The sequence below is a fragment of the Bos grunniens genome, chromosome 25 (assembly GCF_055505025.1).
Source record: "Bos grunniens cultivar Pamir isolate PY7600 chromosome 25, Bosgru_T2T1.0, whole genome shotgun sequence".
Lineage (NCBI taxonomy): Eukaryota > Metazoa > Chordata > Mammalia > Artiodactyla > Bovidae > Bos > Bos grunniens.
Window position 1 is genome coordinate 41,315,504 of NC_141189.1, and position 17,417 is coordinate 41,332,920.

Sequence of the window (17,417 nt, forward strand, 5' to 3'; positions counted from 1 at the left end):
CACCACCACTCCCAGAGGCAGAAGGTCTCCTGGGCTCCACACCAGCTTCCAGCTTCCACTCACTGCCCATGGCAGGCGCTCAGCACCCCACTATGGAACCACTGAGGGCCCTCAGACGTGAGCACCCCCCACAGTCACCACAGGGAAGGGGCTGAGTGCCCGGGGCACCCAGAAAGCTCGGTCTGACCCAGTGCCGCTGGGAGCCCAGCCCCTCACCTGCTTCAGACACTGCAGCAGAACACGGAAGAGCAGGGAGTAGGGCAGGGACCCGAGGCGCACAGCAGGGCCCGCAGGCGCAGGGCCAGGGGGCCCGGCGGGCGGGGACAGGGGGCCCCCGGCCTTCTTCTCGGAGCTCCTCTCTGTCTCCCTGTGGGAGCGAGCAGGAGATGCGCTGAGGCCAGAGCTCCCTCTCCAGCAGGCTAAGGATGGACACAGGCCCCGAGCTGCAACCGGGGCTGCCCACCGAGCCCTATGGAGCTGTCCCCTGCCCCAGGGCCGCCCCAGGGTGAGAGCAGCCAGCCGCCACCCCACCCCGGGCCCTGGACGTACAGGCAGTCACAGACGCAGTAGGGGCTGAACCTCACAAGCCCGTCTTTGCTGGGCAGGCCCAGGCGGTGCAGTGAGTCGGCCCGCAGCTGCAGCAGGAAGTCGAAGGCCTGCAGAGAGCGGGCGGCGCGGTCCGACAGAGCAGGACACGGCCGCCCAGCCACGCAGGCTCTCAGCAGGGGTGGCCACCCCAACGGCAAATCCGCCCCAATGTCACAGCACCCGTGGCCTCCCCATGGTGCTGGTGATCCCCACAAGAGCTGGGCAACATCGGTCTCTCACCCGGGGCAGTGGGGCAGGGAGCAGATGCCTGGCACCTGGCCAGGCAACAACACATGGCCTGGGGTACTGACAGCAGAGCTCTGCTCAGGACACCCTCGCCCCCAAACACAGAGAGACATCCCCTCAGGCAGACGCTCCATGAGGGACAGGGCTTCCATCCCAACGACCTCTGCTCACGCTGCCGCCAGCTCCCTAGGCGGAAGCTCAAGCCAGGGTGCCCCGCCCTGCCCTCCACCGCCAGGCTCTGGGGCACCAGGACCCCCTGGAAGTCAGGGCAATTCCCGCTCTCCACCATCTCAGAACCCCATGTGACTGAGAGGCACACAGACCACAGGGCAAGGAAGCAGCAGCCTCGGCTGGTGCAGAGGAGGGACCGTCTGCTGCAGACCCCCCGGGGCCCCGCCACCCCTCCAGCCAGTGGTCACTGTGTTCGCCGAGCCGGCTGCAGCTGCTGGGCGCCCCAGGGCACACACCTGCAGACGGATGCTGCTGGCAATGGGCAGGGTGTAGCTGTGCTTGTAGTGGAGCTGAATGTGGCTGACCAGCGTCTCATACACGCGTGTGGCATGGCTGGCAGGCAGGGCATACAGCTTGGTCTGCAGAGAGAATGCCGGTCACGGCGAGGGCAGGAGGCTGAGATGCAACCGGGGAGCCAGCACCGTGGTGTCCGGGGGAGTAGCCCAGCAGGCACTGAGGTAACTGGCCACATCTACCGCCCTTTAAAACGGACAAACCCTGCGAGCCACCAATGCCCCTCCGGGATTTCCTTCCACAGGTACTGCCTCTCATGCCCCCCTTGGTGAAGGCAAAACACCAGACAGTCACGTGTCTGTGTTGTCAGAGGGAATCACATAAGAAATCGGCGAAACTGCCTGACGGCACAGCCACGTGCGGGAGGACCCACATGCACTGACAGCACCTTCTCAACACCATGAGGCAAAGCGGGAGAAACTGGGGGTGGGGGGTCACCCCACACGGCAGGAGGTATGTGTGCCCCGTGCGAGCCCATGAAGGGGGCTGTCCCCTCGCGGTGGGGCAGTCATCCCCGCCCCCTCCACAAGGTCAAGGAAATCTCCCTGAAAGGTGAGGCCTGGGGGGGTGGGCAGGCAGATGGCGCTCAGGGCTGCCAGCAGCCTGGTTTGGGGGAAGAGGTCAGGGGTTACGGGGCGGGGCTGCAGTCCCCTCTGTGGTACTCTAAGCCTTGGAGGAGACTTAAAACATGTATCACTGTACAGACACACACACACACACACAGCCTTGGAGGAGACTTAAAACATGTATCACTGTACACACACACACACACACACACACACACACACACGCTTGACAGCCCCAGGTCTCCAGGCTGGATTTCCAAATGAGAGCAAGACCGTCTCTCCCTCCTTCCACACACACACACACACACACACACACACACACACACACACACACACACACACACTTGACAGCCCCAGGTCTCCAGGCTGGATTTCCAAATGAGAGCAAGACCGTCTCTCCCTCCTTCCACACACACACACACACACACACACACACACACACACGCTTGACAGCCCCAGGTCTCCAGGCTGGATTTCCAAATGAGAGCAAGACCGTCTCTCCCTCCTTACACACACACACACACACACACACACACACACACACACACACACACGCTTGACAGCCCCAGGTCTCCAGGCTGGATTTCCAAATGAGAGCAAGACCGTCTCTCCCTCCTTCCACACACACACACACACACACACACACACGCTTGACAGCCCCAGGTCTCCAGGCTGGATTTCCAAATGAGAGCAAGACCGTCTCTCCCTCCTTCCACACACACACACACACACACACACACACACACGCTTGACAGCCCCAGGTCTCCAGGCTGGATTTCCAAATGAGAGCAAGACCGTCTCTCCCTCCTTCCACACACACACACACACACGCACACACACACGCTTGACAGCCCCAGGTCTCCAGGCTGGATTTCCAAATGAGAGCAAGACCGTCTCTCCCTCCTTCCACACACACACACGCACACACACACACGCACACACACACGCTTGACAGCCCCAGGTCTCCAGGCTGGTTTTCCAAATGAGAGCAAGACCGTCTCTCCCTCCTTCCCCGCAGTAGGGTTCTGGTCCATCCAGACCACAGGGCTCTCCACGACCCCTCAAGTCAGGACACAGGGAGCACGAGGCTCCTGCCGACAAGACGCCCTGGAAGTGCCGTTCAGTATTTATATCAAATATATTTTAATTTTAAACTTCCACGCCAGATAATAAAATTCCACCACGTGTAAACTTTACAGGAACTGTTCTACCATCAACGTTTTACAAAGTAGTTGATGAACCAACTGACTCAAACATTTCATTTTACACAATACAGATCCTGGCAAGTGACCTTAAGTAGCACCACACTGCTTTGCCGGTCAGCGATGCACGGGTGGCGGCCAGCAGAAGCGTCTATCACTACCCTGCTGGGGTGTGAAGGGACGGCCACGGTACCAGCTACCCCAGGGATGCCTGCAACACACGAGGACAGCCACTACCCTGGAGAGCGGGCAAGAGCCGCTGAGGGCTGAGGACGTGCGCAAGTGGGCTAATGGACGGGGGACCTGTACCCAGAGAACGTGAAGACCTTGACAACTCAAGAAAGACCACCCAGCTTAACAATGGGCAAAGGGCCTGAACAGACGTTTCCCCAAAGAAGACACACACACAACCAACCAGCATGTGGAAAGGTGCTCAGTGTCATTAGTCACTAAGAAAATGCACCTCAAAACCACAATGAGACTTCACTTCCTACCCATGAGAACGGTGACAATCAAAAACAAACAGAAAATCAGGAGTGTGCGTGAGGGTGTGGCAAAGACGGAGCCCTCATCCACTGCTGCTCTGAACGTAAATGGGAGCCGACCCTAAAGAAAACAGCCTGGCAGCTTCTCAGACAACTGCCTGCCCAGAGTTACTGGCTGACTCAGCAAGTCCACTCCTAGGAGAAATGAAACATGCATCCACGCAAAAACTCATATGAGTGTTCACTGTAGCCAAAAGTGGAAACGACCCAAGCGACCACCAACTGATGAACAGATACCCACACAACGACCGTTACTCAGCAAGACAAAGGACAAAGTACTGACACACGCCCTGACACGGGAGAAACGTGAGAGACATTATGCTCAGTGAAACACGCCAGACAGAACAGGTCGCATGTTGTGTGATTCTGTGTCTACGCGATGCCCAGAGTAAGCAAATTCACGGAGAAAGAAAGCGTGTCAGGGACCGCTAAGGGCTGGGGTGCTGAGGGGAGAATGAGGAGGGACCGCTGATGGGTGTGGAGCTGTTTTGGGGTGACTGTAACGACAGCTGCACAACTCTATGAACATAACAAAAACCACTGAACCACACACTCTAATGGATGAGCTGTACGGTACACGCATTACCTCTTGATAAAGCTCCTTTAAAGAAAGCCACACAACCGCGGGGCCAGACAGACGGCAGCCCTCCCCGTCTCCCTGGCCGCGGGGACAGCTGAGGCAGTTCTGCACTGACTCGGGGTCTCGTCCACCCCGCCGTGAGGACTCTGACCTGGCCCCACGGCACCGAGGAGGCAGGACCACCCCCGGGAGTGCACAGGTCCCCAGAGAGCAGCACCCTCGAGGCAGAGCCCACCTGAAGGATGACCAGGAGCCCCAGGACCGCAGTCTTCACATCCTCCAAGGAGGCCGAGTACGCGGCCACATCCCTCTCCTCCAGCTCGGGGGGCGGAGAGAGGGAACGGGCGATCACCTGCAGAGAGAAGACCTCCGCTAAACCCCAGCTCTGGGCTCCCTCAGGCAGCAACCATCACCTCCGAAGTTCTCAACCAGCGACTACTTTCTCCTCTATTTCTCAGAAAGAAAGGCGCCATCCACCCCGCCAAGGCACAGATCAGAATCTGCAATGCATTTTAAAACTAAAACAAAACGGTGCTGGTTGTGCAGAAGAGCAATGGACCCAAGCCCGCCCCAGCCAGCCCTTCCTAAAGCCACAGAGACACGTCCCGGGACCCCAGGCAGCAGGGCAGCAGCAAGCGCAGCCAGGCCTCCCAACCCCAGGAGGGAACCGGTCTCGGGGAGACTCAGGCAGTCACTCTGCAAAGAACAGACAGCAGGTCTACGGAACGCTGCTGCCTGCTGGGCTCCACCACTGAGCGGTGTCCCAGTGGCTGCCTGAGCCCCCCAGGTTCGCACGGCTCTCACCTTCTCAACAATGTCCAGCAGGCTGTTGAAGTGGTGGGTGTGGCAGCCTTCGGCCAGATCTACCAGCAGCTGAGTGGCCAGCTTCCGGACCTGGTGGTCTCTATCCTCAGGGATGTGGGAGAGCTGCGAGATGACCACTGAGTTGATAAGCTCCTCCTGCAGCAAGCACAGGAGCAGCCGGGTGATCCTCTGGCCATGGCCAAGACACACCAACACGTCATCCAAACTCGGGACAACCCATGGCAACGGTGTGCAAGAGCCGGAGGGCCCCTACCAGGGCGCTCAGCACAGCCCCTCAGCTCAGGACAATGGCAGGTACACAGTGGCCCAGCGTGGGCAGAGCCCTCGGGTGCAGGCTCAGACGTGAACACGGCAGTGACCACGTCTCCGCTCCCTCAGTGTCACGATTCAGAAGGCCCCCACGCGGAGGGCCCTCTGCGTGTGCACTGATATCACAGAGCCCACTGTCATGGGGCTATAGGAGGCGCTAGAAGCAGGTACAAGGCACTACAGGAGCGCAGAATAAGACAAGGCGACCCCAACACAAGGGACTCGGGAGCCCAGAGGGCTTCCTGAAAGAGGCAGTGCTAAGCCAGACTCTGCAGAGTGAATTCCAGCAGAGATGCAGAGAAAGGGGAGGCTGAGAGGGCAGGCGGGGCCGACAGGTCCCAGGAGCAGCATGCGCTGCAGCGAGGCCACCGTGCGGAAGGTGCTGGAAGAAGGGACACACCCAGCGCCTGAGCACCTCTCCTGGAGAAGGCAGCCCGGCGGGCGGGGCTGTGGCTGTTCTGGAAAAAAGGGCAGGTTCTGACCCCAAACCTAGAGGATAGACAGGAAGGGAAGCAACAGAGAGAACCAGCAGAGAGGCAGACAGGGCCTGGCCCCACCCTGGCAGCTGGTGACCCACCCAGAGTCCAGAGGGCGAGCATGATCACAAAATGAAAAGAAAACGTCCCCACACAAGTCCGTTTTCCTGAAGGCAGGGGCTGTGCCCTCCTGGCCTCTTAGCCACAGGCCTGGGAGTGACGAAGGGAGGGAGAGGTCAACGAGGAAACAAAGCCTGCCACTGAGGGGCCCCAGCAAGGGCCACAGGCTGCTTCTGAGGCCAGCAGTGCCCTGCACGGCCCGCGGAGGTCACCCCGCCCCTGCCGCCCCAGGGCTCCCGCGGCGGCCCCGACACGCACCTCATAGAACTGCCTGTTGATGAGCAGCACGAAGGACAGGACGTCCAGCACCTTGATGCGCACGGCGCTGCGTGACTCGTTCCTGGGGGCGGGGCACACTGCTGGGGCTGGGCAGCTGCACCGGCCGCCGCCTCCCCCTGCACCAGCCTCAAGTCCGAGGGTTTCCCTCTGGGCACCCCACACCCACCCGCCTCCGCGGCAGGCAAGACTGAGGCCAGATTCTTGCGACATGGACCCAGAGCAGCAACATGCAGACCCAGAATGGGCGAAAGGCAGAGCACCTGGCCCTCAGAGACAGCCTCTTTCCAGACAACCACCCAGCGGGAAGAGCAAGCACAGCAGCCTCAGGGGCCTGTCTGTCTGTCCTACTGGAAGACAAATCCTCTCCCTCGCAGTGAGAACCGTCACAGTCAAGATCCGGAGAGGAAGGCGCTAACCGTCCCGGTTGTGCGCCCACCTGAAAAACCTCTCCATCAGCAGCTGCAGGTTGTGGATCCAGCCGTCCTTCGCTGGATGGATGGACTGAGCCCTGTAGGTTATTAAGTTTAAAAGGGATGACTCCTGTTGAGAGAAGACAGACCTGGGGTTAAGGAGCCGCTCGGCCCTCCCCGAGATTTTCTCATAAACCCAACCCCATGCTGCTGGCCCGGGAGAACGGCCACTCCAGGACACAGGGAGGGAGCATATACGATAGAGGCTCTGCTGGCCTCAGTGAGGACTCACTGAAAACCCACATGAAAGTCTTGCATCCGGCTAGCCTCTCTGGTGCCAGGATGGCCTACGGCTTGGGGAGCAGACACACCAAGCGCAGAACTGCCAGGCATCTCCCTCCGCGCAGGTGAGCAGAGATGGAGTCGGGCTGTGCGGAGCGCCCAGCCCGCACGCCTCCAGCCTACTGGAGACATCCGCAGGCCTCCAGCCTACTACAGACATCACTGCTGGGGCACAAACCCCAGGGAACAGGAGCCTGCCCGGGCCTTTACTTCAAACTCATGGAGAACCTCCCCCAGACCCACACAGATCCCCCGCCAACCACCTGACCTAAACCCCAGCCCCAGCGTGGTGAGGAAAGAGGTGGTCTTACAGGCCTCTGGTCCGCACACCTCTCCACGAGTTCAAAGTATCTCTCCTGGGAGCCGTGAAACTCGTTCTGGTCACACAGCTCCTCCACTGTGCTCAGCAGGTCGTGCACGATGGCGCTCAGCTCTGGGCTGTCCAGGCTCTGCAACATGAGGACCCTGGCACTCAGGAAGGAGCCCAGCTCCCTGCCAGGACTCAGTATTGGAGTCCTCAGGTCAAGGCAGCTGGGTCCAGACTCCAGCCCTCCAGCCGGGCGGGGGGCATGACTGCCCCATGCTGGATGTGCCAGGCCCTGTGACGCTCCTGCCAACTGGGAACGGCAGGTGCCACGGAGCGCTGGCGCTGCCTGCACAGTGGGCTGCCCCCAGGCTCTCGCACCTTCTGGGGGCCCCATGGTGTGGTCTTCCAGCCCATCTCTCCAAGATTAAGCACTGTCTGAACAGTCAGTACCCATCCCTGAGGGATGGGAGCCCGGGCCCTGCTGAGTTCTGTCCTTCCTCCCATGGGTCTGGCTGCCTGCCCAGTGGTCCAGGCCCGAGCCTGCGCTGCGTGTGGCCGCCTCTCCTCACAGCCCCTGCTCGAGCACATCCTCCTTCCTGCTACAGGCAATGCCTTACTCCAAACTTCCACCAAAGTGGCAGGCAGGAACTGTCTTCACGGTCCACTTGCGGCCATGGAGGTGACCTGGCAGGTTACTCTGTCCATCCTGACTGACATGGCCCCCCACCCCCTGCTCACCTACAACACAGTCCTGCTCCACCTGACGGAGCAAGTTTGGGAAAAACAGCCATCTTCAGTGGACCACAAGCCGACAGCCCTGAAAACCATCAGGGGACACGGCACAGCGCACTCTGAGGGAGGGCCCTCCCGGCCAACCAGTCTACAGTCCTGGTCCTCTCCGTGCCAGCCTTCCTGCCCACCTCACCTGGAGCTGCTGGAGCAGGCGCTCGATGATGTTCAGCAGGATGTCCCAGGTCACGGCCTGGAGCTCCCTCCTGTACTTCTTGATGAGTCTGGTTATGGAGAGGACAATCTCGTAGGACACCACCTCATTCGGACAGGTCATGGCCTGGAATACAGGGCACGTGGCAGTCAGCTCCTGCTAGCTCTCGCAAAGGAAGCCCGGGCACGCAGCCCTCCCTCGGAACCTAGCCTGAGACCCTTGCTTCCACACGTATCACGGGCCACAGAAACAGCATCTCAGGAGCCCGGAAGTATGTGTTCTACGCTGGCTCCAAAGGGCCTGATGGAGCCAGACCGTTCACTTCAAATTCTGGGCCCCAACTCACTGGCCTCATGAAACGCAAACCCTGCACAGAGAGCATACCCTCCCCACCCAGGACGACCCTGATCAGGACACGGTGCAAGCCTGGACAAGACCCAGTGCCTCCATTCGTCTGGTAAGCTGAGAAGAGTGCGATCACCCCAGCCCACCAGGATGCTGTGACAACTATGTGAAAACACGAAGTGCTGCAGGTTCCACCAGGCACTGTGGAGACACGAGCTACCATCTCTGGCCTCATTCTAGAACGAGAGAGAAGCTGCCACTGGACCGAGGGAACTGTCAAAAGCAAGCATGCAGCTATCCCCAAGGGAATCTTGAGCAGTCCTGATGCTAATTGGCAGAAGATGAAATTCATAAATTGTAACATCTGCTTGCGAATGAACCCTTCAAAGGTCCCACATCTCATCCCTACATGCAAAGCCCCGTCCCTGCAGCAGACTCCAGTCTGATGGGCCCAGCCCAGCTAAGGGGAGCCCCGCCACGCTCGCCAGCTTACCATGGTGCAGAAACTAAGTTACCTCATAAAACGATGGCAACACAGATGTTGGGGAGTTCTTGAGAGAATAGAGCCGGTGGGCACCCCAGAGAGCCATGCCAACAAAGAACACGGCTCCTCTCAGCAGTGGTGCGTCCTCCATGTAGGCTCTGAAAGCATCCCGGGAAAACAGGATGTGAACAGAGGGCAGCCCGGCGTCTGCCAGGCTCCAGCAGCTTCTCCAGAGGTCCCTACGCTTCTGAGGTGGCAGCCGAGCACGGCAAGGGGCTGTGAAGGGGCCCGGGGCAGCACAACCACGTGGTCTGTTCTCACGTGTGCTCAACAGTCATCACGCTGACTGGCTGAGGAGCCACGCGAGCTGCCAGGACACAAAGGCCCTCGTGGTGCTGACAGCCTCGGAAACACAGGTGTGAACCAAATCATCGCGTAAACTAACGCTGGGGACCCCCTCAGGTTACAGCTGAAGAGAAGCCGCGGGACAGGAGAGCAGACTGCTCGGGCCATCAGGGAAACCAGGCACAACACTGAGATGTCGAGGACACTCAGAGAAACTCAACCCAGGCAGAAGGACATTCCAGCAAGGCGAACAGTAGCGCAAGGCCCAGGGTGGGAGCAGAAAGGCAAGGTGGAGGAACGAGAGGCTCACAGGCTGAGCGCACTAGGAGCCACTGTGGCTTCGGGCAGAGAAGGACACTGTCAGATCTGTGTGGCTGCGTGTGGAGGACTGGACTTGGGAGGCCAAGAGTGGATGCAGGAAAGCAGTGAGCGGGTGAGAGCTGGGCGGGTAGGGGGGGGTGGGGGCCAGGGAGTGGACCGATGAGCCAGCTTGGGGCAGAAGTGACGGGCCCTGCAATGGTCCAGCTGCGGGAGGTGAGGAAGGCCTGGGGACGCGGCCCCGCTGGAGGAGGTCCGCATGTGGAGGGAGGTCGGAAGCTCAGGCTGAATGTCCTGACTTCACCAGCAGGAGGAAGACAGGAGCAGAAGATGTGTGCCCCTGCTCAGGGCCCCCTTTATGGAGCAGCCCTCCCACCAGCCCAGGAGGCTCCCGTCAGCCTGTGCTGGGCCAGAGCCCACACGGGGAGCCTCCCCTGGGGCCCCATGGCCGCCGAGCTGCCCGCACCCTCGCCCACAGGGCCCGGGCGGCCCGCACTCGCCTGTCTTCCATGATGCGGCACATGTGGTAGATGGCGCTGTGGCCCAGGTGGGTGCCCAGGAGGTTGCGCATCAGCTGGGAAGGAACACGCTGCCGTCGGACAGGCAGACACGAGCCCCAGGCCTCACACGGCCACGCCCTGCAGCCCTCCACGCCCAGCTGCTCTCCACCATCTCCTCCCAGACATGGGTACCCAAGTTTGCCCTCAAAATGCCACCAAACCCTGGCCTCCACTCAGCCACTGGGAAAGTGCACTGCCTTCCCTCAGCACACCACTGTCTGGGCGCTCCAGGAGTCAGAGGCCATTCACTGCACACCAGAGGGTCCTTGTCCTGTCCTCAGGCTGACTCATCACCTCCCCTGGGAAGCCCCTGTGGGACGGCAGGGGAGACCCTACCTTCCAGCAAGGTTCACAGAGCTCCTTGACGTTGATGGTGCGGCAGAGAGTGACGATGAATAGGGGGAGGCTCTCGGCTGGCAGACAGTTGTAGCAGACCACAGCATCCAGCACCTGCAGAGACACCTGGGGGGCGGAGAGAGGGTCAGGCCGGCCTGCCTCCTGCCTGCAGGAATGGGACACCTCCACCAGTTCCCACTGATGCCGCTTTGATCAGTGATGATTGCCCTCCCTCTGCCATAGTGGCCCTCCTGGGACCCTCAGAGTCAGTGTGCATCTGGGAGGCCCTGCTCCATCCTGGTCACAGCGGGTCATTCCGTCATAAATCATGACCCCAGAACAGATATCACCCAACTGCCCTTCCTTAGAGGAGAATCCTGAGGCTCATAGAGGCCAAGCAGCATGCCTGAGGCCACCCAGCTGGTGAGCGGCGGCACAGGGCTTGACCCCAGGGCCCAGGGTCTCAGTTGCAACACCACCTGGCCTGCCCAGGAGGGTGGAAGGGACTGTCCCTGGGGGGAGGGGGCCTTAGGGGGGTTACTGACCTCTATGTCCACGGAGGACACGGTCTGGACACACAGCAGGCAGACCATGCTGGGGAAGAAGCACAAGACAGCTGAAAGGACACTGCCCTGAAGCTGGGTGGCTCCACTACTTCCTCAACAAAGTCAGTTAAAAAGGTGCTTGCCCTCCCTCAGGGCTCCCACCACCCAACCACTGCTCGGGAGCGGGTGTGCAGCACCATGCCTCCGCCTGCAGGCTGCAGTGTTCTCAACACAGCAAGTAACGGTGAACCAGTCACCAGACATCACACACGTCACAAACAGCATGCGGAAAATGGCTCTGGCCATTCCCAATATCTCATTTAATGGTTTCAACAGCTTTATTCACCCTGCAGAGCTGAACTGCGGACATGAGACAGTGAGACTGCGATCAGGCCAATGTGACTGAAAGGCTTTCTTACTGGACCATGGATGCGATGTACTCATCAAGGTAACAGCTGTTGAATTTGACTAAGTTCACGAGCACCAGGAGGAATTCGGAGGACAGGCCAACGTCCATCCACTGCAGGACAAAGTCCGCTGCGGAGAAGAGAGCAACGTCCATACAACTCACTCCCTTCCCAGGAAATTGTGTCCCCCTCCCATTCACTGCTGGAAACCACATCAATGGTCCCCATGGAATGACAGGCAGGCCACCAGGGTGCTGATGGAGGCTGAGCTGGAGCCCCGGCAGGCCAGCAAGTCACAGGAGCTCACCAGCACCCAGGTGCATGCAGGGTCTGGGCTGGGGAAGGGACAGCCTTTGTGCATCTGATGCTCACAGCCCTGACCCCTGATGCTTGGGGTGCAAACGGGGGGTAAGAGTCTAGGAAGGCCTCCCCCAACAAGAGACACAAGCAATACTCAGTTTCTAGCCACTCTTGGCAAGACCCAGCCTGAAGCCTGGGTTGACAGCATGCTCTCCAACAACAAAACTCAGACCACCTCCTGCCCGCCCAAAAGACATGTCCAGGCCCTAGTCCCCAGGGGTTCAGAGCCAGCAGGTCTGGAGCGAAGCCCAGAACTCTGCATTTTTAACAAGCTCCCCAGGAGCTCTGGGAAGCTGAAGAAGGCTGCACACAGGTAAGCAGAACTGGGTGCTTCAGCGCCCTCTTCAGGCCACCCTCGTGAACTGCAGCTCTCCCTCTGGACCCCGAGGCCTTGGGTATCCCAGATTAAATCTGATCACCAAGGCCAGAGAAACCTCACACCCAACCTGGCACCCACCCAGCTCTTCTTCCAAGTAGGTGATGTGTCTCCCATTGTCTGTGAGGGCCTTGAAAACTTCCAGTCTCTCGTGGAGGTCTTCATTAGAGGGGTAATCCTTGATGACCTTGAAGAAGAGGGCCCTGAGAACGCCCAGGCGGTCCCCCTGAAGATAAAACCATGGGGTCAACAGTCAGGATCCCCTGGCTTTCCCGGGCAGCTGTGATAAGTCCTAGAAGTGCTGCAGCCCCAAGACTCCCAGCCCTGGGGCTCTGTCTCCCTCCCCTAGGAAGCGGCTGTGAGGGACCAGCTGGGGAGGCGATCAGGCGCACTGGCCATCAGCTGACCTGTGTGTGGAGCACCTACTAGGCACCCAGGTCTGGACACAGGGGCGGGCTCTCAGCAGGGGTCGATTCAGCCCCACCCTCAAGAGGTGCTCACGGAATGACAGCAACGGCCTAGCCAAGCTGAGGTGGGGGCTTCTCAGAGCAGGGGGCTGTGAAGGTGTGGAGGAAACCAGCCACGAGGAGAGGGAACCTCCCAGGCAGGAATGGCCTGGGTGTTCCAGCAGGGCTGGACCCGGGTAAGAAGGGTGGGGAGGTCAGTGGGACCAAGACAGCAACGGCGCACTCATGGCACTACACCCCAGAAAAAGGAGGGACAAGCACCCTCAACGGACAGGAGAGGTGGCGGTGGCGTGTGCGGGTCACAGAGATAGGAGAGGGTGACACCATGTGTCCACACGAGCGGTGCAGCTCCAGGGCCCTGGGCACCGGCCAACCTGTGCGGGGTGCCACCGGGCCACCCTTACCTGCCCCTGCACGATGGCCTTCAGCAGAGCCAGCACCGCATGCCGGGCCTCGGGTGGCCGCTCTGGCTGCAGCAGGTCCGAGACGGCCTTCCAGAGTGCTTCCACCGCATGCTGCCCAGCAGAGAGGGGATGGCGATCGGCGTGCTGGCCCCTCAGCTCAGGGGTCAGTCTCAGGGGACAGTCTCATGGGCAAAAGACAGAGCAGAACAACGTGCTCTTCTGACTTAAATTCGCTTCTCTAAAGCCCTCATCTATACGTCACAGCCCACAGCGAGCATGAGCCTGACCAGGGGAACGGCTCCCAAGCTCCTTCAAACCCTAGCTGGTCCTTTAACCCTCACCAGGCCATAGGCTGAGGTCAGGGAGGAGGGCAGGTGGGCCAGGGGGGCTGTCCTGGCGGCCCCCGGAGATCAGCAGGGAGTTCCCAGAGCTTGCTCAGCGTCTCTGGGCAGTCACCAGAAGATGCTCAGAACCAGCAGTGGCAGAGCAATCCCCAGGCCTGTGGACTGACCCAGGAGCCCTGCGCTCTGGCTCCCCCTTGTGTGAACAAGCCAGCTTCGGGCTACTTAGCACCCTACCCCAACTCTGCTTCTGCCAAGTGCTCTGTGCAGGTTCTGGAATCTGCCTTCTAAGTCCACCCAGCCCACGAGGGAACTGAGCCCTTTCCCCAGAGCTCTTCGAATCAGCCTCTCACATCACTTTCCTTTCCCCACTTCAGCCAAGGTTCCCAGACCACTCACCCTTTCCTGCGCTCACTCGTCTTAAGTGGGGGGCTAAAATGTCTTTTAGATGCAGTCTGACCAACACTCTAACCGACTCCAGACACCCCAGAACCTCCCCTCCTCTCTCCCATTCCCTGTACTCCTCCCGATGCAACCTGAGCCCCCAGACTACCCAGGCCTCTGAGGCCAAGCCGCGCATTCACTAGATGGCACCCTGGCCATGGCTCCCCTTTCTGCACTCACACCAACAGCTCTGAGAACCCTGATGCCTGTCCTCACATTTATCCCTGGTGAAGTGCAGCCTGCACGTTTCAGATGATCTGCAGAGGACAAAGGGGTCACTCTCCCCCAGGCAGATCTGAACCCATCAGGTATGAGACCCACATCTAGTCCTATGTCATTTGCGCAAAAGCGGGGTGGCAAGGTGAGGGCACAGCCCTTGAGGAACTCTAACGGCAGCACCCCCCTCTGTCCACAGGACGCGGGAAAGAGCCTGGAAGTGTCTATCAGAAATAAACATGCCTACATCTGCGAGGCTGCCTAATACCACCCAAACGTCTCTCTCCAAAAGACAGAGACTGGCATGCCTGGACTTGTTCTACATCAAGGTATACTCTCTACTGAACAAAACAGACATTCCTCTATTGTCCTTTCCTGCAAGTTTGTAATTTGAGAGGACAGTGAGTGTGCATTTCTGTAAGCCACCTCAAAACCTCTCCTGGATCTGCTAAAAGAGCCTCACCTCTTGCTCCGCATCTCCACACGTAACTGGCCTCTCAACGTTGTGCTCAGGACACTTCCAGAAGCTTCCCTATCACTAAGTGAAAGAAGTCTCTCAGTCGTGTCCAACTCTTTGCGACCCCATGGACTATACAGTCCATGGAATTCTCCAGGCCAGAATACTGGAGTGGGTAGCCTTTCCCTTCTCCAGCAGATCTTCCCAACCCAGAGATTGAACCCAGGTGTCCTGCATGGCAGGAGGATTTTTTACCAGCTGAGCCACCAGGGAAGCTCTCCCCATCACTAAGACAAGACTAAATTTCTCAAACGGTGTGCGACAGTTCCTTAGCGACGTCAGCTGTCAGCCCTGCTCCTAGAAAAAGCCAAATCAGGCTCTAGCACAGCTCACATGAATCTGTCCAGTCACCCACCCGAGACACACCTACCTCTTCGAATTTCTTCGTTCTGGCAACCTCACAGATCTGCCCTATCACCCGGATGCGATTATTGAGGCCACATTCAACACTCAGCTCCTGGAAAGAGAATGAAGGAAAGGGGGTCCTGGCTCAGGCACCAGGTCTCCTTACCTGTGAATCACAGGGCACTCTAAGAACTGCCCTGTCTTACCAACACTGGAAACCTACAGCAGACCTCTTGAAACCAGGAATCACCAGTTGACCACTCCTACCTTAAGGGAGCGAAAACTTTTTTTTTCATAGCTACACTTTTTTTCACTTAAAAAAACTCACATATGAGACTCACCATTGTAATGACTTTAAAGTGTATAATTCAGCTTTTAGTATATTCAGAACGTGCAACCAGGTCCACTAATTCCAGAACATTTTCATTACTTCAAAAGGAAGCTTCACTCCCCAACCCCTCCTCACCCACCCCAAGCCCTGGCAAAGGCTAATCTACTCTGTCTCTATGGGTTTGCTTATTCTAGACACTTCATATATACGGAATCATATATTAATGTGAGCCTTTGTGATTGGCTTCTTTCGCTTAGAATGTTTTCAAAGTTCATCCATGCTTTTGCATGTTATCAGTGCTTCATTCCTTTTTTTTTTTTTTTGGCAAATAACAGTCTCTCCATCTTATGGATGTATCCATCATATTTTGCTGACACCTTCACCAACTGATAAGCATGTGGTTGTTTCTGGACTGCTGCTAAGTTGCTTCAGTCGTGTCCGACTCTGTGCGACCCCATAGATGGCAGCCCACCAAGCTCCCCCGTCCCTGGGATTCTCCAGGCAAGAACACTGGAGTGGGTTGCCATTTCCTTCTGCAATGCATGAAAGTGAAAAGTGAAAGTGAAGTCGCTCAGTCATGTCTGACTCTTAGCGACCCCATGGACCGCAGCCCACCAGGCTCCTCCGTCCATGGGATTTTCTAGGCAAGAGTACTGGAGTCGGGTGGGGGTGCCATTCATTGCCTTCTCCATGTTTCTGGACAGGAAACTTCAAAAGCACAAAAATTCAACATTATTTATGGGCAAAGCACTGAGTAGGCATGTGCTGGGAGATTCCAACACACGCAAAAGGGTGAAGACTTACTTCTCCCAAGAACTCTCAAATTATCAGTTACACCTGGGCATAATCCTAACCACCTGAGGAGACCGTGGTGTTCTGGTCACATCTAGTGAAATAGATTTTCTTAACATCAACATCTGAATACTAACTCCAGTGTGCTGGACCAAGTCCCCAAGATCCTGACTTCCTGAATCTCCTGAGGAAAACCATCACCACCATGGTGCTGGGGACAGCAGCCCCACAGAACGGGGTGACAGGTCAAACTCAGCCTTCCCTGCACCTCCCATTCAGTAGAGAAGACCCAGGCAGCTCACTCACTCTCAGGATTTCCGCGGTGATGATAAACTCAGTCTGTTTGCCCTCTGCAGACCTGGGATTTGGCCGTGGAGTCCCCAGTCCCAAAAGAATCTTGAACTTCTCCTTCAAGCCTGAATCTTTGCTTGCTGGCTTAGCCATGCTGGGCAAGGACGCACCAGAGGACTCCTCTGTGCCGAGAATCAGGCAGAGACCTCAGGGACGGCTCTGCCCGCCCGCGAACCCTAGGTTCCCGGTGGGCACGACCTTTCTTCCTCCCACAGCCCCGGGGAGACCTCAACCACAACCAGGCGGTCCCGGCCAGAAATAAACCCGTGAAGGGCCCGGCCGTCCACCCGCGCCTCCTGACTCAGTGCGTGCGGTGAGGGAGGGGCCCCGGGGGCGGCCGCCGCGGGGTCCAGGGAGCCCCGACGTCTGCCGTCTCTCTTCGCCCCGTGTCGGGGAGGACTGTCGGGGGGACGCCAGGAGCAGGAACCACCCCCCCGCACCCGCCTTGGACTTAAAGCCAAGGAATGCTTGGGGCTCCAGGGTCAGCCTGAGGTGGGCGCGCCCGACGGCCGGGCGCGACACCGCGGGGTCCGCCCCCGCCGCCTCAGCGCGGAGCAGGCCAGGAGGGGCAAGCGTCCCCCGCAGCCCAGTCGGGGCTGGCCACCCTGCGGGCCGAGCCGGCGCCAGCGGCCCGGACGCCGCGAGCCACTCACCACTCGCCCCGCCCGCCGCGCGTAGGGCTGTCCCGGGGCGGAAAACCCAGCACACCCCCGGCCCCAGGCCACCGCCGGAAGCGCGACCCGAACTTCCGGCCGTGGGAGGGCGCCGAGGGCCGCCGCAGCGCTTGCTGGGAGACGTAGTCCTGGGTCGCTCTCTGGCCGGAAGGCCGGGGGAGGGTCTGGTCACGTGGGAAGGGCACAGAGGCAGCCG

The 17,417-nt window shown here is 59.0% G+C and overlaps 1 protein-coding gene across 18 annotated transcripts in view; it reads right to left on the reverse strand.

Moving 5' to 3' along the window:
* TSC2 (TSC complex subunit 2) overlaps positions 1-17,347 on the reverse strand; it is a 31,630-nt gene extending 14,283 nt beyond the window's left edge. For 10 of the 18 annotated variants that reach the window (XR_015154886.1, XM_086376215.1, XM_086376213.1 and 7 more), the window contains exons 1-19: positions 17,201-17,298; positions 16,503-16,669; positions 15,099-15,185; positions 13,211-13,321; positions 12,421-12,565; positions 11,616-11,733; positions 11,197-11,245; positions 10,652-10,777; positions 10,256-10,329; positions 9,124-9,250; positions 8,246-8,389; positions 7,325-7,462; positions 6,698-6,801; positions 6,241-6,322; positions 5,057-5,212; positions 4,488-4,604; positions 1,302-1,424; positions 550-656; positions 217-367 (exon numbers count right to left, since the gene is read on the reverse strand). Coding sequence is in view for 17 of the 18 variants with exons in the window: in XM_086376215.1 (XP_086232341.1) it covers positions 217-367; positions 550-656; positions 1,302-1,424; positions 4,488-4,604; positions 5,057-5,212; positions 6,241-6,322; positions 6,698-6,801; positions 7,325-7,462; positions 8,246-8,389; positions 9,124-9,250; positions 10,256-10,329; positions 10,652-10,777; positions 11,197-11,245; positions 11,616-11,733; positions 12,421-12,565; positions 13,211-13,321; positions 15,099-15,185; positions 16,503-16,640 (2,097 nt within the window). In the remaining variant the exon portion in view is untranslated. Of the gene's footprint in view, positions 1-216; positions 368-549; positions 657-1,301; positions 1,425-4,487; positions 4,605-5,056; positions 5,213-6,240; positions 6,323-6,697; positions 6,802-7,324; positions 7,463-8,245; positions 8,390-9,123; positions 9,251-10,255; positions 10,330-10,651; positions 10,778-11,196; positions 11,246-11,615; positions 11,734-12,420; positions 12,566-13,210; positions 13,322-14,674; positions 14,739-15,098; positions 15,186-16,502; positions 16,670-17,200 lie in introns of those variants that run through there. The other 8 variants (XM_086376222.1, XM_086376219.1, XM_086376221.1 and 5 more) reach the window with 6 other exon arrangements.
* Positions 17,348-17,417: the final 70 nt, after the last annotated feature.